We start from the raw sequence: 15090 nt of genomic DNA on the forward strand, positions 1-15090 counted from the left end.
CATATTAGGGAGCTACTCTCTTCCCTGATCCAGCTTTCTGTCCCTTTTCCAGCCATGACATCACCTCCCCAGACAGTAACTTGGGGCCATCTGCATGTCAGATTTCAGGCTTGTAGACAAACAAACAAAAAAACTAATATAACTACAGGCCTTTAGAAATATAAAATCATGTTGAGTGAAATAAGTCAGAAACAGAAGGATGAATATGGGATGATCTCACTCTCAGGCCGAAGTTGAAAAACAAGATTAGAAAAGAAAACACAAGTCGAACCTGAAATGGAATTGGAGTATTACACCAAAGTAAAAGACTCTGGGGTGGGTGGGTGGGTGGGGAGAATACAGGTCCATGAAAAATGATGAATGAAATAGTGGGGGTTGTATTGCTAAATGGGAATCTGGGGAATGTTATGCATGTAAAAAAAAAAAAAAGTAGAAACGCAAAGCAGAAACTGACTGAGTTTGGAGTATGGCACCAAAGTAAGAAAGCAGAAGTATACTAGAGTTTGCAGTGAGTACCTCCCTAATACTTCCTCTCCACTTTTCCAAGCTTTGGGTCCATGATTGCTCAACAATTTGTTTGGCTTTGTATGTTAACTCTCTTTTCAGTCACCAGGTTCCAGGTGTCATCAGGATGCCGGCCAGACTTCCCTGGATTGAAGACACCACCAATGTGTCCTGGAGCTCAGCTTCCCCAGAGACCCATCCTACTAGGGAAAGAGAGCGGCAGACTGGGAGTATGGACCGACCAGTCAACGCCCATGTTCAGCAGGGAAGCAATTACAGAAGCCAGACCTTCTACCTTCTGCAACCCTCAATGACCCTGGGTCCATGCTCCCAGAGGGATAGAGAATGGGAAAGCTATCGGGGGAGGGGGTGGGATATGGAGATTGGGCGGTGGGAATTGTGTGGAGTTGTACCCCTCCTACCCTATGGTTTTGTTAATTAATCCTTTCTTAAATAAAAAATAAATAATAATAAAAAAAAAGAAATATAACTAAAATATACCTACTACCTATCTACAAAACTGAGGACCCCCCCCCCAACACTTCATCTGCACTATTCCAGCCTTTAGGTCCATGATTGTTCAACAATTTGTTTGGCTTTGTATGTTAACTCTCTTTTCAGTCACCAGGTTCCAGATGCTAGCATGATGCTGACAAAATTTCCCTGGACAGATGATCCCACCAATGTGTCCTGGAGCTCCACTTCCCCAGAGCCCCACCATACTAGGTTAAGAGAGAGGAAGTCTGGGAGTCGGGCTGTAGCGCAGCGGGTTAAGCGCAGGTGGCTCAAAGCACAAGGACCAGCATAAGGATCCCGGTTCAAACCCCGGCTCCCCACCTGCAGGGGAGTCGCTTCACAGGCGGTGAAGCAGGTCTGCAGGTGTCTATCTTTCTCTCCTCCTCTCTATCTTCCCCTCCTCTCTCCATTTCTCTCTGTCCTATCCAACAACGACAACAACAACTACAACAATAAAACAACAAAGGCAACAAAAGGGAATAAATAAATAAAATAAATATAAAAGAGAGAGAGAGAGGAAGTCTGGGAATATGGATCTACCTGTCAACGCCCATGTTCATCGGGGAAGCAATTACAGAAGCCAGGCCTTCCACCTTCTGCATCCCCCAATGACCTTGGGTCCATACTCCCAGAAAGATAAAGAATAGGAAAGCTATCAGGGGAGGGGATGGGATATGGAGATCTTGTGGTGGGAATTGTGTGGAGTTGTACCCCTCTTATCCTAATGTTTTGTTAATGCCTCCTTTTTTAAATAAATATTTTATTTATTTTTTAAAATTTTTTTTATTTAAGAAAGGATTAATTAACAAAACCACAGGGTAGGAGGGGTACAACTCCACACAATTCCCACCACCCAATCTCCATAACCCACCCCCTCCCCTGATAGTTTTCCCATTCTCTATCCCTCTGGGAGCATGGACCCAGGGTCATGGTGGGTTGCAGAAGGTAGAAGGTCTGGCTTCTGTAATTGCTTCCCTGCTGAACATGGGCGTTGACTGGTCGGTCCATACTCCCAGTCTGCCTCTCTCTTTCCCTAGTAGGGTGTGTCTCTGGGGAAGCTGAGCTCCAGGACACATTGGTGGGGTCTTCAATCCAGGGAAGCCTGGCCAGCATCCTGATGGCATCTGGAACCTGGTGACTGAAAAGAGAGTTAACATACGAAGCCAAACAAATTGTTGAGTAATCATGGACCCAAAGCTTGGAATAGTGGAGAGGAAGTGTTAGGGAGGTACTCACTGCAAACTCTAGTGTACTTCTGCTTTCAGGTATATATTTTGCAGTAGTTTATGGATATGTATGAATATATGCTCTCTCTCACAGAAACTGGTGTATATCTAGGTTTTGGGACTTTGTTAGAAAGTGAGCCACCTGAGATGGAATTAGAATATACTATGAAAGGAAAGGTCTCACCCGAGTAATGAAGCTGAAGGATTGTCATTCCACACGTGAAGTCTCTGGACACAGTCTGAAGTGAAGCATGTTGAGATGGCAATCGTTGCGTTGGCTAGGTTGTGATCGGCAGATGTAATATTATTTGATATGGATTGGGAAATATATTTTTTTAATGAGAAGTACAACATGGTAAATCCGAGGACCTTGCTGACCAATATTTACACTAATCATAATTGACAAATTCAAGTTATGATGATTCTAAGACTAAAGATAGATGCAGCTTGATCAAGTTCCCAATTGCTGTTCTGCATGTATTATATCTAAAATTCATTGTTTACTTCTACTGGACGTCTTATTTCTATTTTTAATTTTTTTATTATCTTTATTTATTAAATACAGATATCCAGAAATCAAGTGAGAAAGGATTTTAGAGAGTTAAAAAGAAAGACAGATACCTGTAGCATTGCTTCACCACTTGCAAAGCTTCCCCTGCATGTGGGGACCAGGGGCTTGAGCCCGGGTCCTTGTGCATTATAATGTACACTCAACCACGTGTGCCACCACCCAGCCCTGCGGTCCTCTTATTTCTTTCTAAATCACAGAGATACTTCAGAAATGATAGCAATTCAAATGTTTTAACAGCTACTGTAAATATTTTTTAAATTATGAGGTAGCATGTTCCCCCAAATTGTAAAATAATATAAATGTAAATGAAAAATAATTATTTCCTATCAACAATGAAAGTGACTTCCAAAATTTTATATCAATTTATGCTTTAACTATGCTTCTTAAAGTGATACTATAGATAGTTCAGAATCACTGGGTATAAAATCGCTTTTGATACCCACACACAAACACAACTCTCCTTTAATGATTAGAAGTTGCTTACTTTTGTTGAAAATCCTTGATCAGTTTCTTTGCCTTGTTGTATTTCTTTTCCAAGGCCTGATACTGGCTTTGAGTCTCTTTCAGGTGTTCATTTACCGTGTGGCATAATGTTTGAGCCTCAATCCAGTAGCTTTCCAACTTCAGCATTCTCTCTTTATTCTCTTCTATATTCTGCTGGAGTTGATTTTTCTCTAGTTCCCACCTCACTTTCTCATTTTCTGCTGCTTGCAGCTGGATAAATTAAATATCGAAGCATGAGTAAACTGTGTGCTTCTACAGCATAATTCCTTCCAATTTTTATAGCATGCGTTAGCTTAAATTTAACTTACATATAAAGAGATGTTAATATGAGGAGAGTATTATGTTTCATAGATTATAAAATGGAAATGTTGAAAAGTGAGCAGGATTTTTTCAGGGTCATACATATGATAAATGATAAAACATGGATTTGATTCCAACTCCCAGTGTCTATCTATAACATAGGACCTGACATTCTGTGAGCAGTAAAATGCTTTAAAAACAATTTTGACTGATCCTATCCAGTAAATTTGAATATACTTTATTTTAGAGGCTTTTTAATATACATAATTATATGTAAAAAGCTAACAAAAAGGGAGTAAGGAGTGGCAGGGAGGAAAGGAGAGAGAAGCAGAACATTGTAGCTTAATGATTAAAATGGGAATTCTGCAGTCATTCAACTTAGATTGAAATCCCAGCTCTGCTATTATTATTGGCTTTAAGACCTTTGGCAAGTAAATGAAGTTCTCTAAGATTCTAACATATAATTTATGAAAGAGAATTGCGATATAACACATCAGGGTGCTTGGAATAGATTGCTGGCATATAATGTGGAAAGATGTGAGCTATTTTAACTTTATTTTAACTCTTTTGACATTACTGCTCTATTTAAACTGACAGAACAACATACAGTTCATTATTCCACTGGCAGTATTATAAATTTCTAATTCCATAGCTCAAATTTGTATACAAATTTAAATGATAGTGTAAGTAAAAAAAATTAATTAATGCTGGATTCATCTAAATCTCTTCAATGAAACTTAAAGGTAACACCTTGGGATTTCTGTTTCCAGAGAATCTGAGGAGTAGAAAAGATATTTGTTTAATTCCTTTAATTTCCACAGAAATTTAAGGCTGACCCTTTAGGAAGGAGTCAAAGTTCACTTATTCACAACAATTGTATAAACTTCAGACTAGTACTTCACTTCATCTACTTTTACTCCTTAAAGGTTGAAATGAGGCAGAATCACTGTGAACTACCAATTTCCCAGACCTAAGTTATTGCAAAAAGCATACAGCATCTACTAGAGTATATACTTTTATGTATATTTTAAACTAAATACATTGGTTAAAAAAATATTATAAAGTAAAACAGTAGTCAAAACATTTCAAAATTAGGAATTCATTATGCAGAATAGCATTATTTTATCAAATATGTAGATTTAAAGATTTTGAAATAGTTTTCAAATTATTTTAAGACAATATTTTTATTTTTTATGGTTTTTAGAAATTAAGACATATTTCATTCTTCACCACTAATCTGTTTTCCTGTTTACATTGAATATTATTATGTCAATATAAAGAGAAAAATGTAAAATACTTGTCTATAAATTTTTCTAATTTAAATGCTTAGACTTTAACATATTTGCATTGTTAAAATAGAAACTTACAGGAAAATCCTAGTCCCTTATCATAACCAACAAGTTAAAAAAAAAGAAAACTTCCATTTTTCCATTCTATGCCAAGAAACAGTAGCAATTTTAAAAATGGTTAGGTTTTTACTTAATCTTTTATTAAACAATGTTTTGTATTCACATTGCTTATTTACCAACCACCACTAATTTAAAAATTATAATTAACAGAGCAGGGTTGACAGCGAGAATGATGTATAGGCATGCTTTGATTAAAGACCTGCAGAGTTATTAGCTGAGAATACCATTTAACAAAAATAGCCTTGCTAATTCATCTCTATTTAAAACACATGGAAAAACCAAAACAAGTGTTCAATGTAAACAGGAAAACAGATTAGTGGTGAAGAATGAATTATGTCTTAATTTCTAAAAACCATAAAACAATAAAAGTATTGTCTTAAAATAATTTGAAAACTATTTCAAAATCTTTAAATCTACATATTTGATAAAATAATGCTTAAGAAGTTATAGGTACTGTATAATTTGTTAAAGAAAAAATTAAATATAACTGTTTAAATCTTGCATTATTTCTTATGTAGATTAGAAATATATACTCCTTTATAATAAGACCTATTTTACTCAAGATATAAACAATGAACAAATTCTCCAAAAATTTACAGTAGCATCAGGCACTTAAAAACAAATTATACAATATATCACATTAAATGTTATAATATTTAATTGCTGGGGATTAATTTTTCCTACAAAAATAATCAATACCCTATATTAAAATAATGTATTATCTGTTGAATAATTCAGAAGTAAACAAAGAGAAAAGCTATTCAAAATCTGGTAAATATAGGGAAAGAGATATGATACAATAGCTTATGCTTACAAATTTACTGGTCAAAACGTAATTTGAATGTTTGAACAATAAAAATAATTTGTCTCTTAAGGAATGCTCAGAAAGAACTGGCCTGTATGCGCAAATAGGAAAATGTGTATTTGTAAAATACTGTTTGATTTTCATGGAGGAGGTAAGGGTGACGTTTACTACTGAATAGTTGGCGCTTTCACCATGGTTTATTTGACAGAGTAAATGAATGTCTCACATTTGTGTTCTTCCAAATGCAAAGGAACAAATCCTTTAGTCCTAGCTTGAAATTATTCATAAAGCCTCAAGTTTAAAACAATCAATTCGTACACCGTGTATTGATGCTTACCTTGGTCTTCAATTTTTGTATCTCTGCTTCTGTAACTGCATGTTTGATTTGCAACTGAAAATTGAAAAGAGAAAAAAAAAAGTCTGAGCTAAAAGAGTGTATCTATATTTTTAAAGCCAAAGCTGCTATAAGAATACCTTATTACATAGCAGAAAGTCTAGAAAAGCGCTTCAGTGCAGCAGGTTGTAAATTAAAATGTCTAGGGTGCAAAATAACTCACTAGGTGAAAACTAATTAAACGCAGAGTTTATAGCCCACACTCCTTAGCATATTAGGCTTCGATTTAATTGCTCACGGGCCACAAAGAAGAAAACACACTTTTCTTGTCCTCTTTGCAAATCTTTAAGATTTCACAGTAAAACATAAACAAAAACAAAACAAACAAAAAAAACTGTTCCCGTACAGAATCTGTGTATTGAATAGTTTAAGCAAACTAGATGGGCTGTGTGCAGATTGTTTCAAAGACGAAAGAATGGTGGCGCTATGGCTCCGTGAGTCACAGTACATTAGGTTGAGCTGACTGTTCAGAGCTCTGCTGCAGCTGCGGGGGGGTGGGGGTGGGGGAGGTTTACGCAGTCCCGCAGAGAGTAACTAGGATATACATTTTTTTAATTGTAGGAGAGGTACAGATCTAGATTTCCTTTCTCCAAAAGTACTGCGACTACTGAACCCTAGTGAATGTCCAGGGCCGACAAAATCTTAGGTTACTGTTTATCAGACAGCCGCCATTTACACTTGTTTGTTTTGCTTCGTCTTTCCTCGCGCTGTTTTTCTCTGTAAAGAAAGGATGAGTCAAAATGCATTTCCATAAGGAATAAATACCTCCCGCCCCCCCCCCCCTTTTAAGGAAATCAATGTATGAGTTGACAGTGTCTCTGAAATCCTTGAGGCTGGATGTTTCCAGAAAATCAGAGAGATGCAATTTCCACAAATGGCTTACTACCCACAGCAGGGTCTGTGAAAGCACTGTGTATGTAATCAAACACGCCAATGTTTCTGCCAAGAGCATATGAATATTTTCGTTAACTAAGGCACGTAATTGTAAATGACATTTTGTTGGTTTGGTGTATAGGTGTATAGGTTTTATCATCAAATGGCTTTGCACTTCTTTTTTTCAAAGCCTGTGCTGCCCCCCCCCCCCAAAACCGTATGTTCAGTTTTACTGCACACAGGCCTATACTCAGAGAGACAGGGTAAGACAACACAGCAGTAAAGCTTTTCCAGTGCCAAAGCACCTCCCAAGCAGTGCTGGAGTTGGAATCTGGGCCTCGCACATGGCAAAGTACTTGCTCTACCCAGTGAGGTTTTTCTCAGCTCTACCACCAGCAGCCCCCTCCCTCCGTTATGTTTTAATAGCCTGATTTCTGTGCATTTTTGGATTTTACGATTAATCAGCAGGGGCTGTACATTTTGAATATTACGTAGTACGTCTGTCTTTTTTTTTTTTTTTTTGCCTCCAGGGGTTATTGCTGGGGCTCTGTGCCTGCACCATGAATCCACTGCTCCTGGAGGCCACCCCCCCCCTTTTGTTGCCCTTGTTGTTGTAGCCTTGTTGTAGTTATTATTGTTGTTGTTGATGTCGTTCCTTGTTGGATAGGGCAGAGAGAAATGGAGAGAGGAGGGGAAGACAGAGAGGGGGAGAGATAGATACCTGCAGACCTACTTCACTGCTTTTGAAGCGGCTTGCAGGTGGGGAGCCAGGGGCTGGAACACCCGGATCCTTCCACCTGTCCTTGCGCTTTGTGCCACGTGAGCTTAACCCGCGCAACTGCCCGACCCCCCCCCCCGTGTGTCTCTCTGTCTCTCTCTCTGTCTCTCTTTCTCTCTCTCTTTCTCTCTCCCTCTCCCTCTCCCTCTCTCTTAAAGTGAGTTGGCTGATGGAAGGAGAGAAACATGTAGTTCTAAGATCAGCAGTGTGAATCTTTGGAGCTAACACAACCTCATGCCTCAGCTCTCTTTTTGGTTTAAAACTTATGCTTCTTTGTTTGCTATTCAGCTACAGGAAAATACAGGAAGGTTGAAAATAAATCAGAATCAGGATTATTCAACATCCATAGATGTCAATGACAATGAATTAAAGGCCAGAACCTGAAAGTACCCAAGATAAGTCTTTTAATTTATAAGACCAGTCTCTGTCATCTCTTCTATCATTTTTTAACAGGAATCCTATAGGTAGCCAGCCACTCCAGGGTAGCAGCACATAGAGCATTCTGCAAGTATAGCTCCTGGTATATTATTTCTTACAAAAAGATGAAGAAGGAACATGTATTCATACCACTAAATCAATATAATCCAAATATAACTTTGTTACTTATAGACACATCCTTAGAAAGGATGTTTTGCTTTAAATTGTTTCAACAAATTGAAGATATGTGATATTTCTAAATCAAGAATATTTATAGCTGCATACTAGTGTCATTCCCCCCCAATACTATGTGCTCACTTTGTGTCTCTGTGATACAGACCTTTAAAAGATTTATTAATTCATTAATGAGAAAATGAACAGAATATGATTCTGACATATGAGATACTCTGGGATCAAACTCTATAGAAACCAAGATCTGAGAGCTCAGTGTTCCATCCACTTAACCACTTCCCAGATCATTTACCAATTTCTATATAACCATTTTAGAAAAATCAGTGTGTGTGTGTGTGTGTGTGTGTGTGTGTGTGTGTGTGTGTGTGTGTGTGTGTGTGAAAGAGAGAGAGAGAGAAAGAGGAACCCAGAGCATCACTATAGCATATGTAATGCTGGAGATAGATTTTTCTGTCTGCTGTACCACCAGAGCGACCATCTCTCTGTGTTACACTTGATTTTTGGACGATAGTACTGTTTCCTTATAGAGTATACTACTGTTTCCTTATACCCTATAGTGTATGCATAACTATCATATATACTGGGAGTCAAGGAATTCAGGTAACTCACGTGTGTGTGTGTGTGTGTGTGTGTGTGTGTGTGTGTGTGTGTGTGTGTGTGTGTAATTCACATTTTGCAGTGATCTGGAACTGAATTTGCAGTATCTCTTGTGGTATGCCTGAAACTTTGCACTGTTTTTATTTATCCTGTGCAAACATGAAAATTTGTTTTCTTTAAAACATGAAAAATATTATCTTTTTAGAAAATGTTTGGAAAGATGTCCTATATTAAACATTTTACAAGCAGATAACAGTACTATCTCTGCTCCTTACAAGGTCAGATAACGACTGGTGTTTGCACAGTTTCGTAGAGTGGCTCCAACACTGGGATAGTAATTTTTTACAAAACTCTTTATTTGAAATAAATAAATAAATGAATGATTGGGCTGGGTGGAGGCACATCTGGTTTAGCACACAGTAGACGTGCAAGGACCTCGGTTTGAGACCTCACTCCCCATCTGCAGGGGGGAAGCTTCACAAGCTATGAAGCAAGTGCCGCAGGTGTCTCTCTATATGTCTCTTTCTCTCTGCTCCCACCTCCCCTCTCAATTTCTCTCTCCTATTAAATAAATAAAAAAATAAAAATATATCTTTATTTAAGTGAAGTCTGTCTCACTCAAAAGGAAACTCCACAAAAGAAAGATAAGACCTGGAATTGTCTAATCTTTGGAGCAGTTATAACATCTGTTCAAAGATTGGTTTGATACCCATTTTATATATTAAAAACGTTGCTTTTTTTTTCAGGAAACAGTTTGTACAAAATTAGCTGAAATCAGCTGAGTGAATAACAACATCAACTGCAGCATTGTATAGAGTGAGATACTCAAACAAGGGGTACGCATAAGTTCATAAATCTAAAGATGAGGGCACTGAATACAGATGGAAGTAACAGCCTTCATTTATGTTCCTTTGGAAATAAATACCTGTTTGTTATTGAATAAGTAATCTTTTAAAGCTTCTATGCATGTTGATGGAAAAATTTCACAATATCCCTTACTATCCAACAAATTTATAACTTTTCCAGTTTATTTTTCATAGGATATCTATGAAATAAATAAAATAATTTTAGATTCTGCTTGTTCCTCCAGGGAAATGTAGAACTATTTTTTTACATGACTCCTGAGAAAAACTGCAGTGGGAGGCACTAAATAATCTGATTTAATGGAGCCTGATGAGTTTTTGATTCAACCCTTCTCTATTATTCAATTACCACTGAAATCACATTAATTAAAGAAAAACTCATAATAAAGTGGGCATTAGAACTACAAACAACTGTTATCAGACTGAGAAAACATCATAAAGTTGACTGGATAATAATCTGATCAAGATTCACTCCAAAGACAGGAAAATACTCTGTGCTTCTTTAACAGCTAGTGTGAGATGCTGAGTTTGTTCGGGAACTCTGTCTCTTCACAAGTTGTCTCTAAAGCAGATAGATATTCTAATTCTCTCAGTATCCCATGTTCATTTAGAGAGCAACATGATTCTTCTTTCATTTAAAGGTTAATAATAGAGCAAGGGGCAAAACTAAGCCTATCTCCAGTACTTCAGATCAAGGCATAGGGGAAATCAATGAGAGACTTGGGCTGTGGAAATGATGTGTTCCTTAAGTATAAAGGAACTTGTAAATTAATGACAGACTAACAAGATTAAGAGACAGTCAAGAAGCATAAGAAGTGGATAGTGACTGAGGAAAGTAGAAATCCAAGGAAATAATGGAGTTATTTTAGATGCACTAAGGAGCATAACTGAATTTTTAATTAAAAACATAATGCTACAGAAAACCAAATTGTTGATATGAGAAAGACATATTTAACTATCTCAAATGTAGGGGGGGAAACCATGACAAGGATACTACTGAAGACTAAGTGTTTCTGGAAATGAAGCAGAGGCAGAAAAATAAAATAACTAAAAAAAAGAAAAAAAATCCATGGACTTAAAAAAAAAGACAGAAGCAGACAAGTATAAGGCTAAAATAATGCAAGCGTCTAAATGCTGGGTTGACAACATACTATTACTTTACATAATGCAATGCTAGCTTACAACAACAGACTTCACCGTTGGACATTCTCAGGAAAAGAGGTTTTGAATCAAATTATTAAATCCAGCAAGTTATCACTTTTATTTCACAATAAGTAGAATGTCTAATTTTCAGTCTAGGAAACTCATGTAAACTATATCTCCTTGAATGCTTGATAATTACCTGAAGGTATATTCTGAGAAGTGAAGGAAACTAAGAGCTTAATAATTAGTGCTTCTGGTGTAAAGCATTAATGTGTAAGCCTAGCGTATAACTATCTGTTTTGTATGTTGATATAAAGTAACAAAAACATTTTTTAAAAAATAAGGCAATTAAATGTAACAACTATCTTGTCTTTGAAACAAAGATTGTAAATACACTTCTATTTGGAATATTCAAATGATATTGATTCACTTTTAATTTTGAAAATTGTAGAAAAACTTCCTACTTTTTAAAAACTTGATGAAAACCATATAGCATAAAATAAATTAAATTAAACATAAAATTAGAGCTACTAAGCTTTGAACAATAATAATGTATTTAAAACTCTAAATCTTATTAATAAGAGATAAGGACTTCAAGATAGCAATTTCACATTTCCAATAATATAACTAGATTTTATGCAAAAAGTATGTACACATGTATAAACCGTGTTTTTGTCCAGTAACAGGAAGTGAAAGTAAAATCAAAATCTTTACATCAAATAATTTTAAAAATTAAAAGTGCTTAAGTATTATAAGCGCTTTCAATAGAGCATGGGAATAGATAATAAAAGTTGTTAGATGCAAGATATAATAGTGAGGTGTAATATTATCCTGTGATTTTAGTTTAAAAGGTTAAAAAAGAGTAAGAAGTTTTAAGATACATACTAATACGTTAATCACAATAATACATTAACCTATTCAATATAAGATTCGCACAACTTTCAAAATATTAAAAGTTGTAATAAGAATTATTTGACTGCAATAGGACATCAAGTAAATAAAAGTTACAAAATAGCAACTATTTTCTTAATTTATTCTAGTCAAGGAGAAAAAAAGAGTGAGAATGAAAATAAATGCAGACTACAGTATTTAGGAATATGATATCAAGAAGGACTCACATTGAAATTGAAAGACAGCAATCAAATTAATCTCCAATTGTCTATTCCTGACATGGGTCAGCCTGCATCTGGAGGTAAATCTGGAGCAACCTATTTTATTACCCTGAAGTTGAGAGACCCTGGTCTCTAACAGAACCATTAGTGCCATGTGGCAAAGTAGCAGAATCAGAATGATAGTAAACTAACAGAAGGAGAGCACTGAACTCATTAAAAGACCAAAGAGTTGGACCCAATTATTTCATTAAAGCATTAAAAGGCATACCTATTAATATATATAACTAAAATTCCTGAAGTACAAAAATATTAGAGATATGAGGAAAGGTAGATGAAAGCAATGTGATAATTACCATTGTTGTTAAATAAAAAGGCATACTGTTTTCCATATTATTGGTGGAAAATAACCTAAGATAATCACAATTATTCAAGGACAAGTGCTAAAGAGTTAAATGAAAATGTATAACTCTTATACATCTTATGTTTTACTAGCATATAAGATGATGCATCTAGTTTTATCTAAGAAGATTAAATGCAAAGAAATAAGAACATAAAATCATGAAGTAAGGCTGTAGATATGAATATAAATATTAAAATGATTAAAATAAATATAAATGAGTTAAATTCCCTAATTAACTGATAAAAACTTGTAGTGTTATTTAAAAGGGGAAGTTAGGAATAAGCTGACTAAAGAAAGGACAGTTAGCAAAAAATACAGAATGCCTAAAGGGTGGAACTCTTGACAGAGAGTCCCCACTAACGGGTGGAAGTTTCACCAGCAGTGAAGCAGTATTGCAGCTTTCTCTCTCTCCCTCCCTCTCTCTCTCTCTCTCCCTCTCTATCTATCTTTCTTTCTCTCTCTCCATCATCTCAATTTCTCCCCGTCTCTATCAAAAAGGAAAGATAAAGGGGGTGGGTGGGCACTTGGTTCATCATGTAAGCACTGAGCCCTAGGAATAACCCTGGTGGTAATAAAACAAACAAACAAATAACATTTTCTTACTAGGAACTGAGTAACTGGGGGAAAAAAAAGGATGTAAAAATACATATGCAATGTATGTGAAGTATATACAAAACAAAAGCCAGTTTAATGTTTAATTTCAGGCAAAAATAAAAATTTGAGTAAAATGCATACGAGAAAAGAGATATATAAGTTACAACAACTTTGAACATACATGCAGCTAAAAGCAAAGTTTTAAAATACATAGAACTACAATTGAAAAAATTAAGGGAAATAAGCAATGACTTGTGCTTCAAACATATACTTTTGGCCTTAGTGAATCAAGAAAACAACATCGATGCCACAGAATATATGTTTGCATTACTAATCTTATTTATATAAGTGAAAAGATATAAACTTTATATTTAAACACAGAGTATGCATGCATTTGCTTATATGAGCAATAATTAAAATTGTTTATAAACTAAGCTTCAAAAGAAGTCTCAAAATTATAAATAGCTATCACATAGTTTTCTGACTAGAGTGTGATAAAATTAGAATAGCAAAATAAAGTTCGATATGTCTTAAAGTCAGATATAACACTGAATAATTTTTGTATTAAGATGAAATCCCAAAAGATATTACACCTGAATGACGATATTCTAAATGAAAAAAAAAAGGAGGGGGGAATTTATAGCTAAAGAAATATTCAGAATAAAATTCTAGCATTAAATAATCTTTTTTTCAGGGGCTGGGTGGTGGCACACCTGGTAGAGCACACATGTTACAATGCACAAGGATTTGAGTTTGAGCCCCTGATCCCCACCTGCAAGGGTAAAGCTTTGAGAGTGGTGAAGCAGTGCTGTAGGTGTCTCTCTCTCTCCCTTTCTATCTCCCCCTTCCCCCTTGATTTTTGGCTGTCTCTAGGCAATAAGTAAATAATGCTAATAAAAAAATTTACAGATAAATTAAAAATTAATTTTTCAATTTTATTTAAAGGAATAAATACTGTTTTATAATACTGGTTTTTTTTCTTCATTTTTTTTTGAGGGGGTTAATGGTTTGCAGTGCAATCACTGACATATGCATACAACTTCATTATGTAACAGTTCTCAAAGTTTTCTTCCTTTCCTCCCGGCTCCTTCCTCAGAGTCTTTTTCTTTGTTGCAATACACCACCAAATCTGGTATGCACAGATCTCTTCTGATAGATGTTTCTGTCTCATTTGGGTAAATCCTTAGGAGACAAATAGCTCGGTGGTAGGGCAGGTCCATTCCCCATGTCCCTGTGTGTGTTCTTTTAGGGGTACAATTTCATATCTATCCAAAATATGTGCTAGTATACCTCTACTTCTAAATAATCTTATTAAATGTGTGAGGGTTATCAAAAATAGATGTACTAAGTACAACATTTTTGTTTAACACAAAAAAGAAGGAAGAAATATAAAGACATTAGTAGGAAATAATATTTTTTAATTTAAATAAACAGTTCATAATGTAAAACTAATATGACATGAAGTTCTAGGATAGAATGAAAATAAACAAAGCAAAGACTAGTGAAGATAACTTGCTGTAGACATTAAGTTTTCAGTATTTGTAAATTATAAGGTAATACTGATATCCTGTCAGGAGATATTAAACACTTTGATTTGTATAGTTAGTTGAATAGGTAGAGGTTGCCCAACCTAAATCACAGAGTTGTCTGTCTGCACAATGGTGTCAACAGTCATCTGTCCTTGGCTAAATTTGAAAATAGAAGATATGATCTTCCACACGTTATTTCTGCTTCTGAGGCTTCTAAGTTTTCATAGGAAAATCTGAATCCTATTTCCATCTCAATTAATCTCACAAAGAGTATGAACCATACTCACATAGCTATATGTAAGACCTGACTTATAAAGCTTCCCCAGTTCACAGTACCTCAGCCTTACCACCTCAAAAGTGAAT

General features: G+C 35.6%; 1 protein-coding gene across 9 annotated transcripts in view; it reads right to left on the bottom strand.

Annotated features, from left to right (window-relative positions):
- The window catches only part of PPP1R9A (protein phosphatase 1 regulatory subunit 9A), a 142264-nt gene that overhangs the window by 59270 nt on the left and 67904 nt on the right, over window positions 1–15090 (bottom strand). For all 9 annotated transcript variants that reach the window (XM_060196211.1, XM_060196212.1, XM_060196206.1 and 6 more), the window contains 2 exons: window positions 6173–6226; window positions 3302–3531 (listed from right to left, as the gene is read on the bottom strand). In XM_060196211.1, the coding sequence (XP_060052194.1) occupies window positions 3302–3531; window positions 6173–6226 (284 nt within the window). The remainder of the gene's footprint in view (window positions 1–3301; window positions 3532–6172; window positions 6227–15090) is intronic.

Source organism: Erinaceus europaeus, chromosome 8, assembly GCF_950295315.1.
Source record: "Erinaceus europaeus chromosome 8, mEriEur2.1, whole genome shotgun sequence".
Classification (NCBI taxonomy): domain Eukaryota; kingdom Metazoa; phylum Chordata; class Mammalia; order Eulipotyphla; family Erinaceidae; genus Erinaceus; species Erinaceus europaeus.